Source organism: Chrysemys picta, chromosome 22 (genome assembly GCF_011386835.1).
Source record: "Chrysemys picta bellii isolate R12L10 chromosome 22, ASM1138683v2, whole genome shotgun sequence".
Taxonomy (NCBI): domain Eukaryota; kingdom Metazoa; phylum Chordata; order Testudines; family Emydidae; genus Chrysemys; species Chrysemys picta.
The window spans coordinates 9,438,272-9,460,083 of NC_088812.1; the positions used below are offsets into that span (position 1 = coordinate 9,438,272).

The 21,812-nt window shown below is 51.7% G+C and overlaps 1 protein-coding gene across 4 annotated transcripts; it reads right to left on the minus strand.

The window, feature by feature from the left end:
* Positions 1 to 220: 220 nt before the first annotated feature.
* On the minus strand, positions 221 to 21,755 carry LOC101943941 (macrophage mannose receptor 1-like). Of its 4 annotated transcripts, XM_065576638.1 has the most exons (8): positions 14,529 to 14,853; positions 14,115 to 14,219; positions 13,621 to 13,725; positions 12,546 to 12,608; positions 10,866 to 11,267; positions 9,804 to 9,949; positions 4,739 to 4,851; positions 221 to 3,804 (listed from the first exon to the last, which is right to left on the minus strand). In XM_065576638.1, exons 1-8 carry the CDS (start codon positions 14,614 to 14,616, stop codon positions 3,678 to 3,680), a joined length of 1,149 nt encoding a protein of 382 aa, XP_065432710.1. In that variant the 5' UTR covers positions 14,617 to 14,853; the 3' UTR covers positions 221 to 3,677. The 4 variants fall into 4 exon arrangements, with proteins under 4 accessions (XP_065432710.1, XP_065432713.1, XP_065432711.1 ...); XM_065576641.1 differs by lacking the exon at positions 9,804 to 9,949 and having other exon boundaries at positions 14,529 to 14,882; XM_065576639.1 differs by lacking the exons at positions 221 to 3,804; positions 9,804 to 9,949 and adding an exon at positions 20,905 to 21,755 and having other exon boundaries at positions 3,811 to 4,851; positions 14,529 to 16,398.
* Positions 21,756 to 21,812: the final 57 nt, after the last annotated feature.

Here is a 21,812-nt window from a genome sequence, read left to right on the forward strand (position 1 = left end):
TACTTGCCCCAAAGCTGCAGGTTTACCTGAAAGCAGCTAACAGAAGTATTCCTGTCTTTAACACTCAGATGCCCAACTCCCAATGGGGTCTAAACCTAAATAAATCCATTTTACCCTGTATAAAGCTTATACAAGGTAAACTCATTAATTGTTCGCCCTCTACAACACAGAGAGAGATGCAAAGTTGTTTGCTCCCCCAGGTATTAACACATACTCTGAGTTAAGTAAAAAGTGTTTTTATTAAATACAGAAAGTAGGATTTAAGTGGTTCCAAGTAGTAACAGACAGAACAAAGTAAGTTACCAAGTAAAATAAAATCTGCAAATCTATGTCTAATCAAACTGAATACAGATAATTTCACCGTCAGAGATGCTTCAGTAAGTTTTTTTTTTTTTTCCCCTCAGACTGGACCCCCTTCCAGGCCTGGGCACAATTCTTTCCCCTGGTACAGCTCTTGTTCCAGCTCAGGTGGGAGCTAGGGGATTCTTCATGGTGGCTCCTCCCCATCTTTGTTCTGCTCCAGCCCTTTATATATCTTTTGCATAAGGCGAGAATCCTTTGTCCCTCTCTGGGTTCCCACTCCCTCCTTCTCAATGGAAAGACACCAGGTTAAAGATGGATTCCAGTTCAGGTGACATGATCACATGTCACTGCAACACTTCATTGCCCACTTGCCAGCACACCCTCTACAGGAAGCCTCACAGGTAAAACACAGCCATCTGCAGTCAATGGTCTTGGTTAGTGGGAGTCATCAAGATTCCAAACCACCATTAATGGCCCACACTTCGCATAATTACAATAGGCCCTCAGTTATTTTATATTTCTAGTTTCAGATCCAGGAGTGGTACATTTATACAAATAGGATGATCACACTCAGTAGATTATAAGCTTTGTAATGATACCTTACAAGAGACCTTTTGCATGAAGCATATTTCAGTTACATTATATTCACTCATTATATGGTTTTATAAAAATATGCTAGACTGCAACATCACACCCCCTAACTTCAATTCCTGGGGAAAACACTGGTTCAACATCTTTATTAATGATCTGGATGATGGGATTAATTGCACTCTCAGCAAGTTTGTGGATGACACTAAACTGCGGGGAGAGGTAAATATGCTGGAGGGTAGGGATAGGGTCCAGAGTGACCTACACAAATTAGAGGCTTGGGCCAAAAGAAATCTGATGAGGTTCAACAAGGACAAGTGCAGAGTCCTGCACTTAGGACGGAAGAATCCCACGCACTGCTAAAGGCTGGGGACCGACTGGCTAAGCAGTAGTAGGAGCATTGCCAGCAGATCAAGGGAAGTGATTATTCCCCTCTATGCGGAACTGGCGAGGCCACACCTGGAGTATTATGTCCAGTTTTGGTCCCCGCACTACAGAAGGTATGTGGACAAATTGGGGAGAGTCCAGCGGAGGGCAATGAAAATGATTAGGGGGCTGGAGCACATGACTTACGAGGAGAGGCTGAGGGAACTGGGGTTATTTAGTCTGCAGAAGAGAAGAGAAAGGGGGGGATTTGATAGCAGCCTTCAACTACCTGAAGGGGAGTTCCAAAGAGGATGGAGCTTGGCTGTTCTCAATGGTGGCAGATGACAGAACAAGGAGCAATGGTCTCAAGTTGCAGTGGGGAAGGTCTAGGTTGGATATTAGAAAACACTTTCACTAGGAGGATGGTGAAACAGTGAAAATGGGTTACCTAGGGAGGTGGTGGAATCTCCATCCTTAGAGGTTTTTAAGGCCTGGCTTGCCAAAGCCCTGGCTGGGATGATTTAGTTGGGGTTGGTCCTTGTAGCAGGGTGGACACCTGCTCCTGCCCTGAGGGGTTTGGAACAGCCCTGGGAGACGGCTGGGGCAGGGAAGGCTGAGCTGATTAGGGGAAGTGGCTGCAGCTGGGGCCATGCCCCAAACAGACTCAGCTGGCCCTATAAAGGCAGGGAGCCAGGTGCTCAGACAGAGTCTCTCTCTGCATTCAGAGAAAGAAGGGCCTGGCTGCAGAGATGGGGTACCTGAGTGGAGCAGGGCTGGGGAAAGGCTGAGGAGCTGGGGCGCTCCAGCCTGGATAGCCCCAGGCTGCGGCCTAGTAGGAGGCCAAGGGGTACTGAGGGTTGCAGAGGGCAGCCCGTGGGTAGGCCAAGGCAGCAGGTCCAAACCCCACCTTACCTGTGATGAGTGGCCGATACTGCAGTCTGCCCCAGGGAGCGGGGGCTAGTTGGTGACTGGCAGTGGCCTTATTCTGAGGTGAGGTAGGGATAGTGGTTGGGGGTTCCCTGGGGAGGGGAGACCCTAGTACTGAGGGGTGTACTGCCAGGGGGCAGCACCTCAGATAAAAGGGCACCTGGGTCTGGGAGGGACACAGGGGCCTGAGGACAGGCAGATCACTGGCCTGCAGAGGGTGCTCCAGGATGCTGGAAGAGCTGATGCCCCAGATGACCAGCAGGAGACACCGCAGGGGTGAGTCCGCTCCTCTACAGTCTTGCTTTGAGCAGGGAGTTGGACTAGATGACCTCCTGAGGTCTCTTCTAACCCTGATATTCTATGAAGTCCATCACAGGCCTAAACTTAATTCTCAAGGCATTCTCCTGTCTCCTACAAGCTTAATTAAAATTAAATACATAAATTTAAAAAATTACCCCAAGTTCTTTCTGTGTTTTCAACCAGTTTGGTTGAGACCCCTTCTCCTGCCCTGCCCCACTCCCTGCTGATAGCTTGTTCTCTCAGAGTGAAGGATACCAGGGGCTAATCCACACCCCGATATAGTTTCAAAAGTTCCTTGTCTTACCCTTAAACAGGATAATGAGGAGAACTAAGGACTGGAGGTCAAACAATGAAATTAATAGGTAGCAGATTTTCAACAGACAAAATGCATAGTCAACCTGTGGAACTGTTTGCCAGGGGATGTTGTGAAGGCCAAAACTATAACAGGATTCAAAAAAGTACTAGATACATTCATGGAGGATAGGTCCATCAATGGCTATTAACCAGGATGGTCAGGGACATAACCCCATGCTCTGAATGTCCCTAGCCTCTGTTTGCCAGAAGCTGGTTGTGGATGACCGAGGATGGATCATTTGATGATTGCCTGTTCTGTCATTCCCTCTTAAGCACCTGGCATAGACCACTGTTGGAAGACAGGATACTAGGCTAGATGACCATTGGTCTGACCCAGTATGGTTGGTCTTATGTTCTTATAACTCCTGCTGTTTAATTCCTCCCGTTAATTTCCTCTTTGAAGATTTCACAATTCTTCATTAGCATTCAGTTCAGACTTCTGAGTGGATGCACATTGTGAACCATACAGTACTTGATTTACATGCAAACAGGCAGAGAGATCAACATTTCTTGCCTGAAAGAAAACCTGCTTTTCCCCTTTGCTGATGGCCAGTACCTAGACACAGACCTTAAGAACATAATATTTGTGCAGATACACAACTCCTTAAATATCACCAGTCCATATAGCTTGCAATGATTAACTGCACTGCAATGACACAGGCTTTCATTAGACATCACGTGACCTCTTTTGGTGAACCCAGAGGAGCCCTAAAGCCCTAGTGCCCTCTGCTAGTTGGCATCAAGAGTCCTTGGGTCACAGTGGGGGGCAGAGGGGTGGGGCGGGGGCAGAGGGAGGGCCAGTGTCTGGCCAGGTTGCTCCGTGGCTAGTCCAAGCAGGCTCAGGGCTCCCCCTCACACACCCAGTGGTGCTGCTCCGTGCATGGGGTGTCATACCAGTGCCCATCCTGTCGTGCCAGCGCACAGTTCTCCATCTGCCCACCATTGGGCTCCCCTGTCTGCCAATAGCTGGAAACCAAAACAGGGAGAACAAGGTAGAGCAGGGCTGGTAATGCTGCAGCCCCTGTGACCCCCACAGCCCTGTGATCCCCACAGCCACCAGACTGTGCAGTCACAAGCCCCTGTGACTCCCAGTCCCCATGTTCCCTGCAGCCCCTGTTGCAGGGGCTGGTGGCTGCCATGAGGCAAGCCCCAGTCCCCATGACACCTGTGGCCTCCTGCGACTGCATACTCTGCCCAATGACCCCCACAGTGCTGGGGGCCACAAGTGTCACAGACTGGGGCTTTTGGGGACTGGGGCTTTTGGGGACTGGGGCTTGCAGGGACTGCTGGCTGGAGCAGGAGTGGGCAGAACTGAGGAGGGAACTCGTGCTGGATTAAGCCCAGGTCACAGAGACAATCCCCATCTCACTCCTCCCCCAGAGCATCTCTCTGCATAGTCAGGTGGGGGTGTCAGAACTCCCCATGGCCTTGGCTCCTCCCCCACAAACATTGTCCCATACGACTAGGTTCCTGGAAGTTGCTTCCTCACATCCCACCCCAGGGACTAGAGGGACAATTGGGGGTAGGGGGTGTCAGTTCCCAAACTGGGACAGCATGGAAGTGGGAGATACTGGGATCAACTACACCAGGCAAGTTATAGCCTGGAGACCAGGAGGGAGGAGCAAGGGCGCAGTGCGCTTGGCGGAACTGGATGGGGAAAAGGCGGGGCCGGGGTGGGAAGAGGTGGGGTGGGGCCTGGACAGAGCCAGGGGGGAGCACCCCTTGGCAGATAGAAACTCGGCACCTATGTCCCGAGCCCTGCATCCACCCTAGGGACGGCCCTGGGGAGAACCCAGGTCTGGAACAGCATGTCAGGATTGAGGGACATTTTCCCCTCTCTATGGCTCCAGCTATTCTGGGTTATTTCAGGGCCTCTCAGCCCAGACACAGTCTCCAGTACCTGGCATTGGCTGCTGGGTGAGTCCCGTCCACCCACATCCAAACCCCCTCGAGTGCCTGGTCCGTGAGGCCCATCCAGGAGGATGGTGATTTCATGGAAGCCACGATGTGAGCCTGAGGTCAGAGAGAATAGAGTTACTCTGGAGGATTGGGCGCCAACCCCAGTCACCCCCGCAGGACAGGGGCTGCTGGACATGGACAGGCCCCGGTACTGCCAGCGGGGTTTCAGCAGGGATAAATGGTGAAGCAGGAGCTCAATATGACATGGTGCCAGGGTTACGCTGGCCCCCAGGAGCCCTGAGCTGGGAGGGACCTACTGAGTGCAGTGTCTGCTGCTACTCATGGCATCTCTCTCTTCTCTTCAATTCTTCCTGTCAAAGGTAGGGGCCCAGGCAGAGACAGATGCATCATGGAGGTGAATGCCTAGCTGCGAAAATGGTGTCGCCAGGAGGGCTTTGGCTTCCTAGACCACGGGATGCTATTCGAGGAAGGACTGCTAGGCAGAGATGGCGTTCACCTTTCGAGGAGAGGAAAGACCCTATTTGGACACAGACTGGCTAACCTAGTGAGGAGGGCTTTAAACTAGGTTCGACGGGGACAGGTGAGCAAAGCCCACAGGTAAGTGGGGAACATGGAGACCGGGGAGATGGGTCGGAAACGAGAGGGAGTGTGGGCTATATTGTCAGAGAGAAAGGAGGGTCAGGACAAAAACTGGGAGGAAAGATCAAACCAGTATCTTAGATGCCTATATACAAATGCGAGAAGTATGGGCAATAAGCAGGAAGAACTGGAAGTGCTAATAAATAAATACAACTATGACATTGTTGGCATCACTGAAACTTGGTGGGATAATACACATGATTGGAATGTTGGTGTGGATGGGTACAGCTTGCTCAGGAAGGATAGACAAGGGAAAAAAGGAGGAGGTGTTGCCTTATATATTAAAAATGTACACACTTGGACTGAGGTAGAGATGGACATAGGAGACGGAAGTGTTGAGAGTCTCTGGGTTAGGCTAAAAGGGGTAAAAAACAAGGGAGATGTCATGCTAGGAGTCTACTACAGGCCACCTAACCAGGTGGAAGAGGTGGATGAGGCTTTTTTTAAGCAACTAACAAAATCATCCAAAGCCCAAGATTTGGTGGTGATGGGGGACTTCAACTATCCGGATATATGTTGGGAAAATAACACAGCGGGGCACAGACTATCCAACAAATTCCTGGACTGCATTGGAGACAACTTTTTATTTCAGAAGGTTGAAAAAGCTACTAGGGGGGAAGCTGTTCTAGACTTGATTTTAACAAATAGGGAGGAACTCGTTGAGAATGTGAAAGTAGAAGGCAGCCTGGGTGAAAGTGATCATGAAATCATAGAGTTTGCAATTCTAAGGAAGGGTAGAAGGGAGAACAGCAAAATAGAGACAATGGATGTCAGGAAGGCAGATTTTGGTAAGCTCAGAGAGCTGATAGGTAAGGTCCCATGGGAATCAAGACTGAGGGGAAAAACAACTGAGGAGAGTTGGCAGTTTTTCAAAGGGACACTATTAAGAGCCCAAAAGCAAGCTATTCCACTGGTTAGGAAAGATAGAAAATGTGACAAAAGACCACCTTGGCTTAACCATGAGATCTTGCATGATCTAAAAAATAAAAAGGAGTCATATAAAAAATGGAAACTGGGACAGATTACAAAGGATGAATATAGGCAAACAACACAGGAATGCAGGGGCAAGATTAGAAAGGCAAAGGCACAAAATGAGCTCAAACTAGCTACGGGAATAAAGGGAAACAAGAAGACTTTTTATCAATACATTAGAAGCAAGAGGAAGACCAAAGACAGGGTAGGCCCACTGCTTAGTGAAGAGGGAGAAACAGTAACAGGAAACTTGGAAATGGCGGAGATGCTTAATGACTTCTTTGTTTCGGTCTTCACTGAGAAGTCTGAAGGAATGCCTAACATAGTGAATGCTAATGGGAAGGGGGTAGGTTTAGCAGATAAAATAAAAAAAGAACAAGTTAAAAAACACTTAGAAAAGTTAGATGCCTGCAAGTCACCAGGGCCTGATGAAATGCATCCTAGAATACTCAAGGAGCTAATAGAGGAGGTATCTGAGCCTCTAGCTATTATCTTTGGAAAATCATGGGAGACGGGAGAGATTCCAGAAGACTGGAAAAGGGCAAATATAGTGCCCATCTATAAAAAGGGAAATCAACCCAGGAAACTACAGACCAGTTAGTTTAACTTCTGTGCCAGGGAAGATAATGGAGCAAGTAATTAAGGAAATCATCTGCAAACACTTGGAAGGTGGTAAGGTGATAGGGAACAGCCAGCATGGATTTGAGAAGAACAAATCATGTCAAACCAATCTGATAGCTTTCTTTGATAGGATAACGAGCCTTGTGGATAAGGGTGAGGCTGTGGATGTGGTATACCTAGACTTTAGTAAGGCATTTGATACGGTCTCGCATGATATTCTTATCGATAAACTAGGCAAGTACAATTTAGATGGGGCTACTATAAGGTGGGTGCATAACTGGCTGGATAACCGTACTCAGAGAGTTGTTATTAATGGTTCCCAATCCTGTTGGAAAGGCATAACGAGTGGGGTACCGCAGGGGTCTGTTTTGGGACCGGCGCTGTTTAATATCTTCATCAACGACTTAGATATTGGCATAGAAAGTACGCTTATTAAGTTTGCGGATGATACCAAACTGGGAGGGATTGCAACTGCTTTGGAGGACAGGGTCATAATTCAAAATGATCTGGACAAATTGGAGAAATGGGCTGAGGTAAACAGGATGAAGTTTAACAAAGACAAATGCAAAGTGCTCCACTTAGGAAGGAAAAATCAGTTTCACACATACAGAATGGGAAGAGACTGTCTAGGAAGGAGTACGGCAGAAAGGGATCTAGGGGTTATAGTGGACCACAAGCTAAATATGAGTCAACAGTGTGATGCTGTTGCAAAAAAAGCAAACATGATTCTGGGATGTATTAACAGGTGTGTTGTGAGCAAGACACGAGAAGTCATTCTTCCGCTCTACTCTGCTCTGGTTAGGCCTCAGCTGGAGTACTGTGTCCAGTTCTGGGCACCGCATTTTAAAAAAGATGTGGAGAAATTGGAAAGGGTCCAAAGAAGAGCAACAAGAATGATTAAAGGTCTTGAGAACATGACCTATGAAGGAAGGCTGAAAGAATTGGGTTTGTTTAGTTTGGAAAAGAAAAGACTGAGAGGGGACATGATAGCAGTTTTCAGGTATTTAAAAGGGTGTCTTAAGGAGGAGGGAGAAAACTTGTTCACCTTAGCCTCTAAGGATAGAACCAGAAGCAATGGGTTTAAACTGCAGCAAGGGAGGTCTAGGTTGGACATTAGGAAAAAGTTCCTAACTGTCAGGGTGGTTAAACACTGGAATAAATTGCCTAGGGAGGTTGTGGAATCTCCATCTCTGGAGATATTTAAGAGTAGGTTAGATAAATGTCTATCAGGGATGGTCTAGACGGTATTTGGTCCTGCCATGCGGGCAGGGGACTGGACTCGATGACCTCTCGAGGTCCCTTCCAGTCCTAGAATCTATGAATCTATGAATTGACTCGGGGCAGCCCCACAATCCACCCCACAGTGCAAGAGCCTTCCCCTCTGCAGCTTCTGCAGCCCAATGAGGTGAACTGGAGAGGGGCCGAGGGAGGGAGCACAGCAAGGGGGGGATGGGCTGTGTGATGCTGGCAGACCAGGTGCCAGCTCTTGCCAAGGCTGCGGGCATCAGCTGAGCCCTGACAAATACATAGCTGGAAACTAGACCAGCTCCCCTGTAGGTCAGTATTGTTCAAGACAGCTGTTAGACGTGTAAAGCTGTGTTTAGACTCTATGGAATGCTTGTAAGCTGCTGCATGCCTTCATTTCCCTGGTACTGTTTGTATCCCATGCTATAAGGTGATTTGTAAGTTTTACTTAATCATTGTAAAAGTGCCTGCTCTGAACTCATGAACCCAGTCAGGCAGAATGGTTCCCCGCCCATTGAGAAGGGCTGTCGAAACGAAATGGGCCATTGTGGAACGTCATGATCCAAAGAGATGGCCCTCTCACGCCCATGAAGGTGCTACGTGTAAGAAAGCCCATCCTGTCAGCTTGAATGCCGGAAGAGGGGAATAAAACAGGGACACAAGAAATGTTTTTCATCTTTGCTGTTTGGACTCTCATAGGGCTGGAGCTAGGAAAAAGGAGCAGAGATCCCCAAGTCAAGCTGGGTTGGCCCTAAAAGACATTCAGCGGACAGATTACTACAGTTCTGCCACCTTTTGGAACCATAGACTAACTCGTTTGTGTCTACATGATACCTGCTTTAACCTGTAAATCTCTCTCGTTTCCTTTTCCTAGTTAATAAATCCTTAGTTTACAATTGGATTGGCTACAAGCATTGTCTTTGGTGTGAGATCTGAGGTACAAATTGACCGGGAGTAAGTGACTGGTCTCTTGGGACTGGAAGCAACCTGTATCTTTTGTGATCTTTGGTGTATGGCAACCAGCTGTCACTAGCCCAGCGCACCTGGCTGGCAATATAGACTGGAGCCCCAGGGGACTGTCTGTGGCAAGACTGGTGTAGTGCTTCAGGAGTTCACATTTGTTACCTGGTTGGTGATACCTATTTATAGACTGTACAGCTGGTTTGGGGTGTGTGCCCTGCATACCGACAGTCTGCCCTGAGCTTGGCACTCATGGTTGTGAGCCACTCCAGACAGTGTGACAGGAGGGGACCCAGTGAGGAGGAAGGGCTGTTGTACTGGTGGGGGCAGGGACCATTGCAGCCAGTTGTTTCACTGATTGGCTGGCAATTTGGTCTCGCACCTTGGCTGGGTCTCCAGTGAGACAGAGGGGATTCAGAGGGCTCTCCTCCCCTGACCAGTCTGGCTCTCTACCCTTCTGGCCCCTCTAATTATTGCCTCCAACCCAGTTGGAGTCACTTTTCAGGCTGCACTCATTCTTCTCCTGGATCCCTTCCCCAGCTCCTCCCTTCCATGCTTCCCCCTAGTCTCCAGGACACCCTGCTGCCCCACACATGGTCATCTCTCACCTGCTCAGCAAGGCTGGTCACCTGGAGGAGCAGGGCACCTAGAGAGGCACAGGAGCGGTTGGCAGCATCCCAGGTGCCCAGGGAGCGGGAGTGGAAGTAGCATCTGTCTTGGAAGAAAGTCCACCCCCTGCGACATGGGGTGCAGACTGGGGGGGAAAGGGAGGAGGGACCATGTTAGTCATCGAGGGTGGGGCAGGGGAATATCTGGGCAGCCTCAGGATCTAGGGCAGTCTGCAGAGACTAGCAGGGAAGCCCAGCAGTTAGAGGACTGGGAGCCAGTGTTCTTGGGTCTGCCTCTCCTGCCTACTCCCTGGTGCTCGCCAGCAGGTCTCTGCTCCTCTTGGCACCTGAGGCTAGAGCAAAGACCCTGCAAACCTTAACGTGGAGATGCAGCCTAAAGAGACTAGAGGTCCCAGCATGCACTGCTCTCTGCCCCCTTCCTCTTGGGTTAAGATGGAGCCACACATGCTGGTACAGGGGCAGCTCCCCGCTTCTCAGAGCCAACATCTCAGGCTCTCTGCAGACTCAGGCAGATATCTGTAACATCTGGGTCACATTTACAATGGAACACAGCTCTGTAGGGAGGATCTACAGCCTGCAACTATTGGACATGAAGGCCCTGCCCATGGGACAGGAGCTCCTGAGACAAGGCAGCCATTAATGGGCCTTGTCCTCATTTTCAGCAAAAGGAGTCCCAAAACCCTGTGGGGTGGGATGATCCCAGATGGGACTCTTGGGTTCTGTTCCCAGCTTTGGGATGGGAGTGTGGGGGTCTGGTGGTTAGAATGTGGGTGGGGCAGGTTCATAGCTGCTGGAACTAGGGATATTGGGGGGGTATGGCCGCACCCCTTGGCTTGAAGTGGTGTCCATTATATATAGGGCTTACAGTTTGGGTCAATGGCTGTCAGCACTCCCACTATACAAATTGTTCTAGCACTGCTGGGCAGGTTCCATCAGGTACCTGGGCAGCGCCGTCATGGCTTGGAGCTAGGGCAGGGCGGGACACTGGCTGGCGTGTTTGAGGTGAAGGCCATAGGGCCAGGTGGGTCCTGCAGAACTCACCATGAGAGGAGCAGAAGCAGAGGTCCTCATGGCTCCCATAGACGACCCAACGGCTCCAGGGCCCGTCCCCCGTGTACAGCATCACCACGTGGTTCTGGTTGTTGCCATAGTTGAAGTAGAGGTTCTCCTTGGCGAGGGCCAGCAGCCCGTCTGCCCGGCACTCCCAGTGCTGCAGCTCCCTGTGGGCCTCGCAGGGCTCCAGGCGCACAGTAATCCAGCTAAGCTGCTTTGGCACAGCTACGCACTGCTGGTGGGCCACATTCAGCAGCTGGCCCCGAGACAGCCACTGGAAGTGCTGGCTGGGGGAGCCGGGGGCGCAGGGCGCGGCTGTCAGGGAGCCACCAGCTGTCACATCCACACACAGCTGGTGTGACTCACTGTAGATCAGGAAAGAGCCAGAGGCTGGAGAGTGGATAGAGGGGGTAAGTACTGGGGCCAGGGCCGGTGCAAGGAAGTTTCGCACCTTAGGCAAAACTTCCACCTTGCGCCCCCCACCCCCAGCCCTGCGGCAGCTCCCCGCCTCCACCCTGAGGCGCTCCCCTGTGGCAGCTCCCCCTCCCCGGGGAGCCGTGCGGCAGCTCCCCACCCCAGCTCACCTCTGCTCTGCCTCCTCCCCGAGCACGCTGCCCCCACTCTAATTCTCCTCCCCTCCCAGGCTTGCGGCCCCAAACAGCTGATTGGCGCCGCAAGCCTGGGAGGCGGGAGAAGTGGAGCGGCCGCTGCGCTGGGAGAGGGAGTCTGAGCGGCACATGTCAGCGCGCCGCCGGCAGCCCAGCCCAGCCCAGGAACGCTGTCAAAAAAAAAAAAAATTGGGGGCACCGCTTTTTGGCCCCCCTAAATCTTGGCGCCCTAGGCAACCGCCTAGTTTGCCTTAATGGTAGCATCAGCCCTGGCTGGGGCAGGGGCACTACAAGCAATGGGAGCCTGGCTGCGAGGACAGGGCTCAGTCCCAAACCAACTCTCAAAGTGCTGAAAACTGGATACCCCTGCCCCGCCTCTTCCCCCCAGGCCTGATCTCCTGCTCTGCCTCCTCTCTCCCTACAGTTGCTTGCTCCCCCCTCCCCTAGGACTTACCTGCCGCCTGCAGAGCTGGGTCGGGAGGAGCTGCCGCAGTGCCCGCCCAATCTGGGCACAGCAGTTGGGCTCTGGCTCAGAAAAAGACAGTCCCTGGAGCGAGGGGCCAGGGGCAATCGTGGAAGAGCGGAGGGTGGGGTGCTGGTCCCCAAAGCAAGGGGCTGGGAGCAATTAGGGCATAGCAGGGCGGAGCGGGGGTGTCGGTCGCTGGAGCGAGGGATCGAAGCAGAAGAAATAGGGGCACAGTGGGTTGGACTGTCCCCAGAGCCAGAGGCTGGAGCCGAGAATCTGGGAGCCAGTTCTCTCTGTCAGCAGCTGCCTTCTCAGCGGGGAGGTGGATTGTGGTTACTCTGGTAAGCAGACTTTTAGCGTCTGGTCAGCAGTACTGACTGGACACTGACAGGTCCCCTTTTTGACCGGACACCTGGCAACCCTACCCAGCAAAAGGAGTGAGGGGAGGGAGGAAGGGTCAGTCCACCTGACTCCAGAGCCCCAAGGTTTCAGGAAGGGTTGGGAGGCAGGGGCCACCGGGAGCGCAGCGGGTGGAGCCAGCAGGGCACAGACGTGACCAAAGGTCTGGGCTTCATCACCACCCCGGAAACTCACCCACATTCTGGAGCAGCTGGTTCTCCACTTGCATTCTCTCAAGGGCACTGGCCATCTCCATGTCTGCAGGAGATGGGAAACATCACCAGTGGTCTCGGCCATGTCACAGCAGCTGTGTTGAGAAACACTGGGGAGACAGGAGCCACCAGGCACCAGATCCCCTTATCTCTACCCTTGCCCTGGGCACACGGCCCCGCAGTCTTTGCAGTGCCCAGAGCCACTGTCTACTGGGAGCAGGCTGGACCTTCTGACTGTCCTTAGCTCACCCGCAAGGGCAGGGCCAGCTCATAGCAGTCTTGTTTCCCCCCCAAGCCTGTGACACAGTCCCTCCTGGCTGTCTGTAACACTCACTCTGCAGCAACCAGGAAAACTCCCTCTAGCCCCACCCTGGAGGGGTGAGGGGTCTAGTCAGCGGAGACACAGGCCATTCTCAGCCTGGCCAGCCTTGGGGCCCAGCCTGGTGGGAAGCGGCACTATCCCCAGGCAGGGGGAGGGGGAAGATAGTACTTTCTTTGTATTCCAGTAGTGCTTCGGAGCCCATCATGGCCCAGGACCCCACTGTGCTGGGCATTTGGCATTATTTATTAGGTGTATTATGGTGTCCCAGGCTCTAGCCCAGGACCCCCTGGTGCTAGGCGCTGTACAAACCTAGAGCAGACAGATGGTCCCTGTTGCACAGAGTTCACAATCTGTATAAGACAAGGTCAAGAGATGGGGACAGAGACATAGATGGGGAGGTACAAGGAAATAGTGGGATGATATTGGTCAGCCCAACAGGCCGTGGGCTCAGTGCATCAGCTGCCTGACTGTTGTCATGCTTTCTGTAGGCATTGCAGCAGAGGAGCGTTCTGCAGAGGGATGCAAAGGAGGATAATGCAGTGGCTTTGTGGGTGTTTATGGGGAGATCCTCCCAGGCATGGGGGGCAGCAAAGGAGAGAGCATGGAGGGCCTTGTTCGCCAGTGTACCAAGCAGGTGCTAGAAGCTGCATCCTGGGCAATCAGGGGCAGAGATGCCCTCTTAACAGAGGATGGGAGACGTCCATGCAAATGCGAGTGAAGGGAGGGAGGTACTTACATCGGACAACACCAAGTGTGAGGAGCAGCAGGTTCAGCAGCACAGAGACTCCCAGGACAGTCGCGCAGGCCAAAATCCACCGCTGGCCCCGTCTCCACTCCCACTCTAGGGGGTTGGGAAATCAACATGGAAACAGCACATTGCCCTGACAGCCAGAGTATCCGTCAGAGGGCACAGCCCTCTCCAGTAATGAATCCCCCGCTCCTGGGAGCACAATATTCACTCTATGGATGGGAAACTGAGGCACAGAGTGGCAAACAGATGGACCACATGGCAGAAGTAGGAACCTAGAAGTCCTGACTCCCAGCTCCCCTGCTCCCATTTCTAATCACTCTAACCACTGGACCCCACTTCCCTCCCAGAGCAGGGGATGGAATCCCAGTAGTCCTGACTCCCAACCCCGCCCCCACCCACTAGATCACAGTCTCCTCCCAGAGCCAGGAACAGAACCCAGCACATCTGACTCTCCTGCCAGCCAGTCCCAAACCCATTACTTGGAGCCCGAGCCTCCTGCTGCTCCATCTGCCTCCTCCTTGCGCCAAGAGCCGGGTCAACAGCCTCATATTCGTTCTCCTCTTCAGTGTACACATCGCTGACAGCTAGAGAGGGAAGTACAGGGTGACAGCTCTCCCACCAGCTCCATTAGCACCAACAGCCCCCCCGTGGCTCTGTCAGTGTCCCCGGCACCGCACTGGGCAAGCACAGACTGCAAGGGGACAGAGCACCCTACTGAACCCCACCCTCTTCCTGCAGCACAGTACCCTCTAGCACTGCATAAGGGAAAGCACCCCCTTTTGAGTGCTGTCCCACTCCCTGCAGCACCCTAGGTGTTCCTGTGAGGGCTCCTTACAGGTACTGACCAGGCCCAATGCTCCTTAATCAGAGACAGAGGGCCGGCTGCTCCATACCTGCCTTCTCCCTTGGCTCAGAACCCCACGGCTCCTCTTGTCCTGGTTCAATGATGTTGATGTTGCTGTATGTTGCCTTGCAGGCCATGGGTCCAGACTGTGCAGCTGGGAGTCCCGTGCGGTCACAGCCCTGCCAACTGACTGGGCTGCTCACAAGTGTTTGCCAGCTGATAAGGCCTCCAGGAGGGAGGGAGAAATGCAGCAGGGGACCTAAAGAGGCAGTCCTTTGATGGGAATGCTGCGGAGCTCAGGCACTCCTCCCAGCTGGGGCTGGAGGGCCAGTCTGTGCAGCCTGTGTCTGCTCCTAGATTCACAGAGTCCAAGGCCAGAGGAACCACTGATCATCTGACCTCCTGTATAACACAAGCCAAGAACAGCCCCAAAATAATCCCTAGAGCAGAGCTTTTAGAAAAACATCCAGACTTGATTTAAAACTTGTCAGTGATGGAGAATCCACCCTTGTTAGCCAAATGGGCTCGTTTCCCCCTGGAGCTGCCCAATTACCCCAAGGAGGCACGGGAGTCTAGAAGACGGCTTTACGTTTTTATTGACCAGTCAGCTGAGTGGGCGCTCTCCTCGGCTAATGCCAGAGAGAGAGCCCCTTACAAGTGCGGAGCAGCCTTTTTATACCTAGCAACAAACAACTTAGCACGCATACCTTATACGCGTATGCGGAAGGAACATTTCAAAAGGCCTTGTATGCAGATTGAGAGAGAGGCAAGGGAATGGATATATAACAGGATGCGGTTTAACATTTGCTTGAACTCATCACTTCTTTCCACAGCACCCCCTTCCCCCCCCCCGCACTCTACTCTGAGGCATATGTTAGACTAAAATAGCACTGTCTGTCTGTCTCACCTAGGCTGGTGGTTTGGCCGCCTTGTGTTATCCCATAATCTTGCTGCACAGAGGGCTGCAGCGGGTGTTTTGCAGAAACAGTCGTGGCTCCTGATATAACAGCTGGGCTTATAGGCAAATAGTTGACCTGTTGCTCTAACAGGATTCTCCCCCCTTAAAAGCATTTTGAGAGCTTTATGGCCCCCAATCTTCAGCCTTCACCGGCTGGTACAGTGCTATCATTTGCTGGTATACAATTTGATTAGTCATTCGTCGGATCAGTGCCACTATACTGGGAGCAAAGCAAGCTAGGATTAATAGGGTTACAATAAAGAGTACGAAGAGGAGGAAGCCTTTTCGAAGCCATCCCAGTTGCGGTAACCAGGAAGTAAACCAGTCCATATTCCAGAAGAATAAAGTCGCCAGGGGCTACTATCCTCAGTCCAAACTCCCGTTCCATCGTGGACTATACTCAAATTGCTGAGCCACCATTTGAGCTGTACCGGCTGGGCTACCCAAGGCCATTCATTTAATTCCCCGGGGCCTCCACACACCCAATAGTTACTGAGGTTAAAGGATTTTGCTATTGTCTCCCCCAGCTGTAAAAACCTATTTTCCCAACCATAATAGTGGTGGAAGTACATAAACAAAGATATTAACAATAATTTCATTATCTTTTTCTAAACAGTCCCTTTAGTCCGTCCAGTTGCTGATACTCACAGGTGGAGTCTTCACCTGTGCCACCCCGGGCGTCCGGAGCCGGGGCGGGCAGAGGGCTGGTGTCCTCTTCCGCTGGTTCAATCTCCGGGTTAGGGTTCAGAAACCGCTTTACCCGTGTATGGTGTGCCCATTTGTCACTCCCAAGAACTTTAACTGCAGCTTGGCTGATGAGCGAGACAGTGTGTGGGCCGTCCCACCGTGGTGTAAGGGGGTCACGCTTCCACTTCTTGACAAGGACCTGATCACCAATCTGGAACGGGTGCACGGGCTGGTCCAAGGGAAGGGCCTGAAAAGGCACCACGTATCGATGCAGCTGTAACAAAACAGATTGCAGCCCAGAAACCTGTTTCCATAAGGAGTCCTTCCCCATTTCCCAGTTTACATCCTCCCCGAACCCCGGGATAAGGATTCGGGGAGGGAACCCGAAGACTAGTTCAAATGGTGAGAGTTTAAGACCCTTACGCGGGGCCCTTCGAATGCGGGTAAGGGCGAGCGGCAGCGCATCAAGCCACTTTAAACTAGACTCTGTACATTGTTTAGTGAGGGTATCCTTGAGAGTTCTATTCATTCTTTCCACCTGACCTGAGCTCTGCGGCCTCCAGGGTGTATGCAACTTCCATTGTATACCGAGTGCCTGGGACACCTGTTGGACCACTTGTGAGGTAAAGTGGCTTCCCTGATCAGACTCAATTGTTTCGGGGAGGTGGAATTGGGGAAGTATTTCATGCAACAGGGCCTTAGTAACAGCCCGGGCCTGACAATGCTGGGTGGGGTAACACTCTACCCATCCAGTAAGCTGATCCACAAATACAAGTAAGTGTTTATAACCCCTGCAAGGGGGCATTTCTGCAAAGTCAACCTGCCACTTCTGGAAAGGGTATGTGGCCCATGGCCGGCCTCCCATTGCGGTGGGAGGGCCACACCCCTTTTGGTTGGTTCGTTGACAAACAGGGCAATTACTAACAATTCTCTGGGCTTCCATGTGCATGCCCAGCCCCTTAAGGGACCGGGTGGCCAAATCAACCGTTGCCCTGACCCCATATGTCCCTCCTTATGTATGTGCCGAAGAATTTTCTGAAGCACTGGTCGGGGGACAAAAATCTCCCCCCCTGGTAATTTCCACCATCCAGAGGGAACCTGCCGGGCCCCCGCAGCCTGCGCGTGGCACACTTCCTCAGTTGTGTATTGGGGAGGGGAGTTTTGAACTTCCGTATCTTGAATCAAGAGGAGCCATGAGGCCCCTTCCCGTGCGGCCTCCTTTGCGGCCTGATCAGCCAATTGATTATATCTACGTTGTTCGGCCTCCGGGGCCCTTCCATGGGCCTGCACATGTATTACGGCGACCCGGAGGGGAAGCATTAGGGCCTCAAGAAGTGTTTTGATGAGACTCCCATGTGCGATTCTTTGACCTGACGCTGTGATAAATCCCCTTTCTCTCCACAGGGTCCCGTGAGCATGTACCACCATGTAGGCATAGCGACTATCAGTATACAGGTTAATAGTTTTCCCGGTCCCCAACCGGAGAGCCTCAATAAGAGCCACTAGTTCCGCTGCTTGGGTGGACAAATTAGGACTAAGTTTAAACTTGTGTACTTCTTTGCCCTTAATTACTACTGCTGCTCCGGTATACCGCTTGCCATCTATCACATAACTAGACCCGTCAACGTACCCCTCAATTTCAGGATTGGGCCAAGGCAAGTCCGAGAGGTCAGGGCGGGGTTTGGTTTCCTGTTGTAAAACTTCAATACAGTCATGAGTGAGACTAGTCTCATGGGAGACTCGAGGATCGGGCAATAGGGTAGTTGGGTTGAGGGAGCTAACTGTCCTAAAGGTTAAGTTAGGGGCTAGCAAGAGCCCTACTTCATATCTGGTATGTCGGCTGGGATTTAGATGCTTTTCCCCAGTGCCTGTCCCCAGTATTTGAGGCACCCCGTGGGGGACCACAACCTCAGTGTCCCCCCCCAGGGTCAACTTTTCAGCCTCCTGAACAAGGAGAGCGGTGGCTGCAACAGCCCGTAAACAGGCAGGCCACCCCTTGGCGACAGGGTCCAGCACCTTTGAGTAGTATCCAATGGGTCGCCAGGTTGGTCCCGACCTCTGGCACAGAACTCCAGAAGCCACCCCTCCCCTTTCATGAACGTATAGGGTAAATGGTCTCCGGGGGTCTGGCAGGGCTAGAGTGGGAGGCTGAACCAAGGCTTCTTTTAGCTCTCGAAATGCTTTTTCCATCTCTCTGGTCCACGTCCAATGGAGCAGACCTTCTTTAGTTAAAGATTCATACAGTGGTTTGGCTCTTCCCCCGTAGTCAGGGATCCAGAGCCGACAAAAACCAGTCAATCCCAGGAAAGCCCTTAATTCTCGGGGGTTCCGGGTTGGGGGCTATTAAGTATCACCTGGATTCTTTCTTTACCCAGACTACGACTTCTCTGGCACAAATAATACCCAAGGAAAGTGACCTGCTGCTTAACCAGTTGTGCTTTTCCCTTTGAGACCTTATATCCCTGTGCCCCAAGGTAATTAAGGAGTTCTATAGTTTGCTCTTGACAGGTTGCCTCTGTTTCAGTACTTAAGAGCAAATCATTGCAATATTGGACTATATTACATGAAGGGTGTGTAGCCAGGAATGGGGCGAGGTCCCTTCTTAACTGGCAACCAAAAATCTCGGGTGTAGAGGTAAGTCCTTGTGGGACAACGGTCCAAAGGTATTGAGCTTTGTAGTGGGTATCTGGGTCCTCCCACTCAAAGGCAAACAGTCTCTGAGACTCCAGATCAAGGGGGATGGAAAAGAAGGCATCTTTTAAATCTATGACAGAGAACCAACTGTGATTTTTGGGAACTTGGCCCAGAATAGTATGGGGATTCGGGACAACTGGATAGGGGGCCTCTATTAACTTGTTAATCTGTCTCAGGTCCTGGACCAACCGATACTGCCCATTAGGCTTAGGCACCCCCAGTATTGAAGTATTATATGGGGACGTACCCTCCCTGAGCCATGCATACTGCAGAAACTTTTGAATCAGAGGTTTTAACCCGATTCTAGTGGTCAGCTTAAGAGGGTATTGTCGAATTCGGACCGGCCTGCTTTCTTCCTTGAGGGAAATATGCACTGGGGAAGCATTCCGGGCCCGAGCGATGCCTCCCTCCTCCGCCCAAACCTCAAGGTTAACCCCTGAGAGTTGGCTCCCTACATTCCTTCCCTGACATTCCAGGGAGTGATTTCTAGCGCTTGTCAGGGCCATCTGGTAATTGGAGGATTGCTGTTTAGGAAGTCTAACTTCCATAGTCCCATTGTCGAATGAGATTTCTGCCTGCACTTTAGTAAGGATATCTCGACCGAGGAGCGCGATGGGACAAGAGGGACTGCAAACAAACTGGTGGGAGATTTGACGGTCCCCTATTTTCACTAGGAGAGGCAAAGTTTTTTCCAAAGTTGTAGTTTGTCCCTCTATGCCTTGGACCATGGCACGTCCCCGAGCTCTACCTCGGGGAGCCTTATTGAGGGGGAGCAAACTAAGGGTGGCCCCAGTATCAATAAGGGCTTCAATTGGGCGGCCCTCCACTTTAATTTTTACCGTGGGATCCAGGCTGGCAGGTTGCGCCGCCAGGAGGGGCCGCTGGGTCCCCCGGCCCTCCTATGGGGAAGATCCTTCCCCGAAAGTCCTGTATTGTTGTAGAAGATGGGAAGGGACTGGGTTCTATCTTTACGTTCCTTTCCCACGGCTTGTCGCCGGGGACATTCATTCTTCCAGTGTCCCTCTTCCTTACAGAAACTGCACTGATTTCGACCCAGCCGAGGAGCCCTCCCCTTCCCCAGAGGCCCAGGCCGTCCCTTAATTTTGTCCCCCCTTTCCTCACATCCTTCTCTCAGGGCCATGGCTAAAACACGGGCCCCTTTCTTCCGAGAATGGGACATTCTGTTGCTTCCAATTATATAGATCACTAGTGGTAAAGGGAACATATACCATAGTGAGATTGCCCTCAGGGGCTACAGTTTCCTGCATTGGACACAAATAATTCTGTCGCAGGGGCCCTTGGAGTACCGGGCCATTAAGGTCTTAATACTTTGTGATTTACATTTCTGCAACCCTGGGGGACGATTGGCCACGAGGTCCTGCCAAATATCTATATAGGGATATTGGTTCCTATGCCCATCTCGGGTCACAATGGTATGTATTGCTTGTATAATCCCTGGTTTGAGCGTCCCTCCCTCGGGCCATTCCACCCCGAATGTCGTCCATTCAAGAGTATAGAATTTTACAAGATTGTCTTTACATAATACAATTCCATAATCAGCCTGGCGTCTAAACGCCTTCCAGTTTTCCAACATACATCCCAGGGGTGTCCCGGAGAAGGTGCTTTGTCCGGACCCCATGATGGTTTATCCAGAGTTCTCTTTTTTTTTTTTCCTCGAAACAAAAATATCAAAAGGGGGAAGGGAAAGGTATCAGATATCCACTGGGTCATGAGGTTTGACTGACCCCCCCTTGCAATCAAGATATCCTGGTCACCGGGTTTCCCCTCGCAGGAGTCTTGGGGCGGCTGAAGTCAGTTTAGCCTCAGACCTGTCAGTGGCACTCATTCAGCTTTCACACAGATCTTTTAATCAGTTACAATCTCGGTTTCCAACACACCATTAAGAGGAGATACAGAATTACCCATCCCAGAAACAAGAGTAATCCCTGAGATTACTCCAAGTCCCCACAATTATTACAAACGGTCCATAGACTTGTGGACTAAGTTACATTAGTCATTGGCCATTACCCTTTAACCAAAAACACAACAACAAGACATTTACAAAACGACAATAACGTTAACATACCTTCCTGTATACAGGCTGCATAGGGGATTTCCACCATGTCCGACCCACACCTCGGGGGCATTATTCCTCAAACCCGGGAGGTAAACGCACTTTCCGCCCGAAGTGGCCGCGTCCGGCAGTCAGACTTCCCCTCCTTCTGAAGCCGTCTTGCTTCCATGTCCTTCAGAGTTCTCTTCAGAGAGGACGCAGCCGCCCCGGCCGATTGTGACGATCTGAGGCCCGAGCAAACCAACAACTCGAGGTGGCCACTCCCCAGGATCGCCCTCGGCCGTTGGTCAGTGCCCTCTACAGGGAGAGAAGTCCCATCTGGGTCGCCATTGTTAGCCAAATGGGCTCGTTTCCCCCTGGAGCTGCCCAATTACCCCAAGGAGGCACGGGAGTCTAGAAGACGGCTTTACGTTTTTATTGACCAGTCAGCTGAGTGGGCGCTCTCCTCGGCTAATGCCAGAGAGAGAGCCCCTTACAAGTGCGGAGCAGCCTTTTTATACCTAGCAACAAACAACTTAGCACGCATACCTGATACGCGTATGCGGAAGGAACATTTCAAAAGGCCTTGTATGCAGATTGAGAGAGAGGCAAGGGAATGGATACATAACAGGATGCGGTTTAACATTTGCTTGAACTCATCACTTCTTTCCACAGCACCCCCTTCCCCCCCCCCGCACTCTACTCTGAGGCATATGTTAGACTAAAATAGCACTGTCTGTCTGTCTCACCTAGGCTGGTGGTTTGGCCGCCTTGTGTTATCCCATAATCTTGCTGCACAGAAGGCTGCAGCGGGTGTTTTGCAGAAACAGTCGTGGCTCCTGATATAACAGCTGGGCTTATAGGCAAATAGTTGACCTGTTGCTCTAACACCCTCACCCTTGGTAAATTGTTCTGATGGTTAATTACCCTCACTGTCAAAA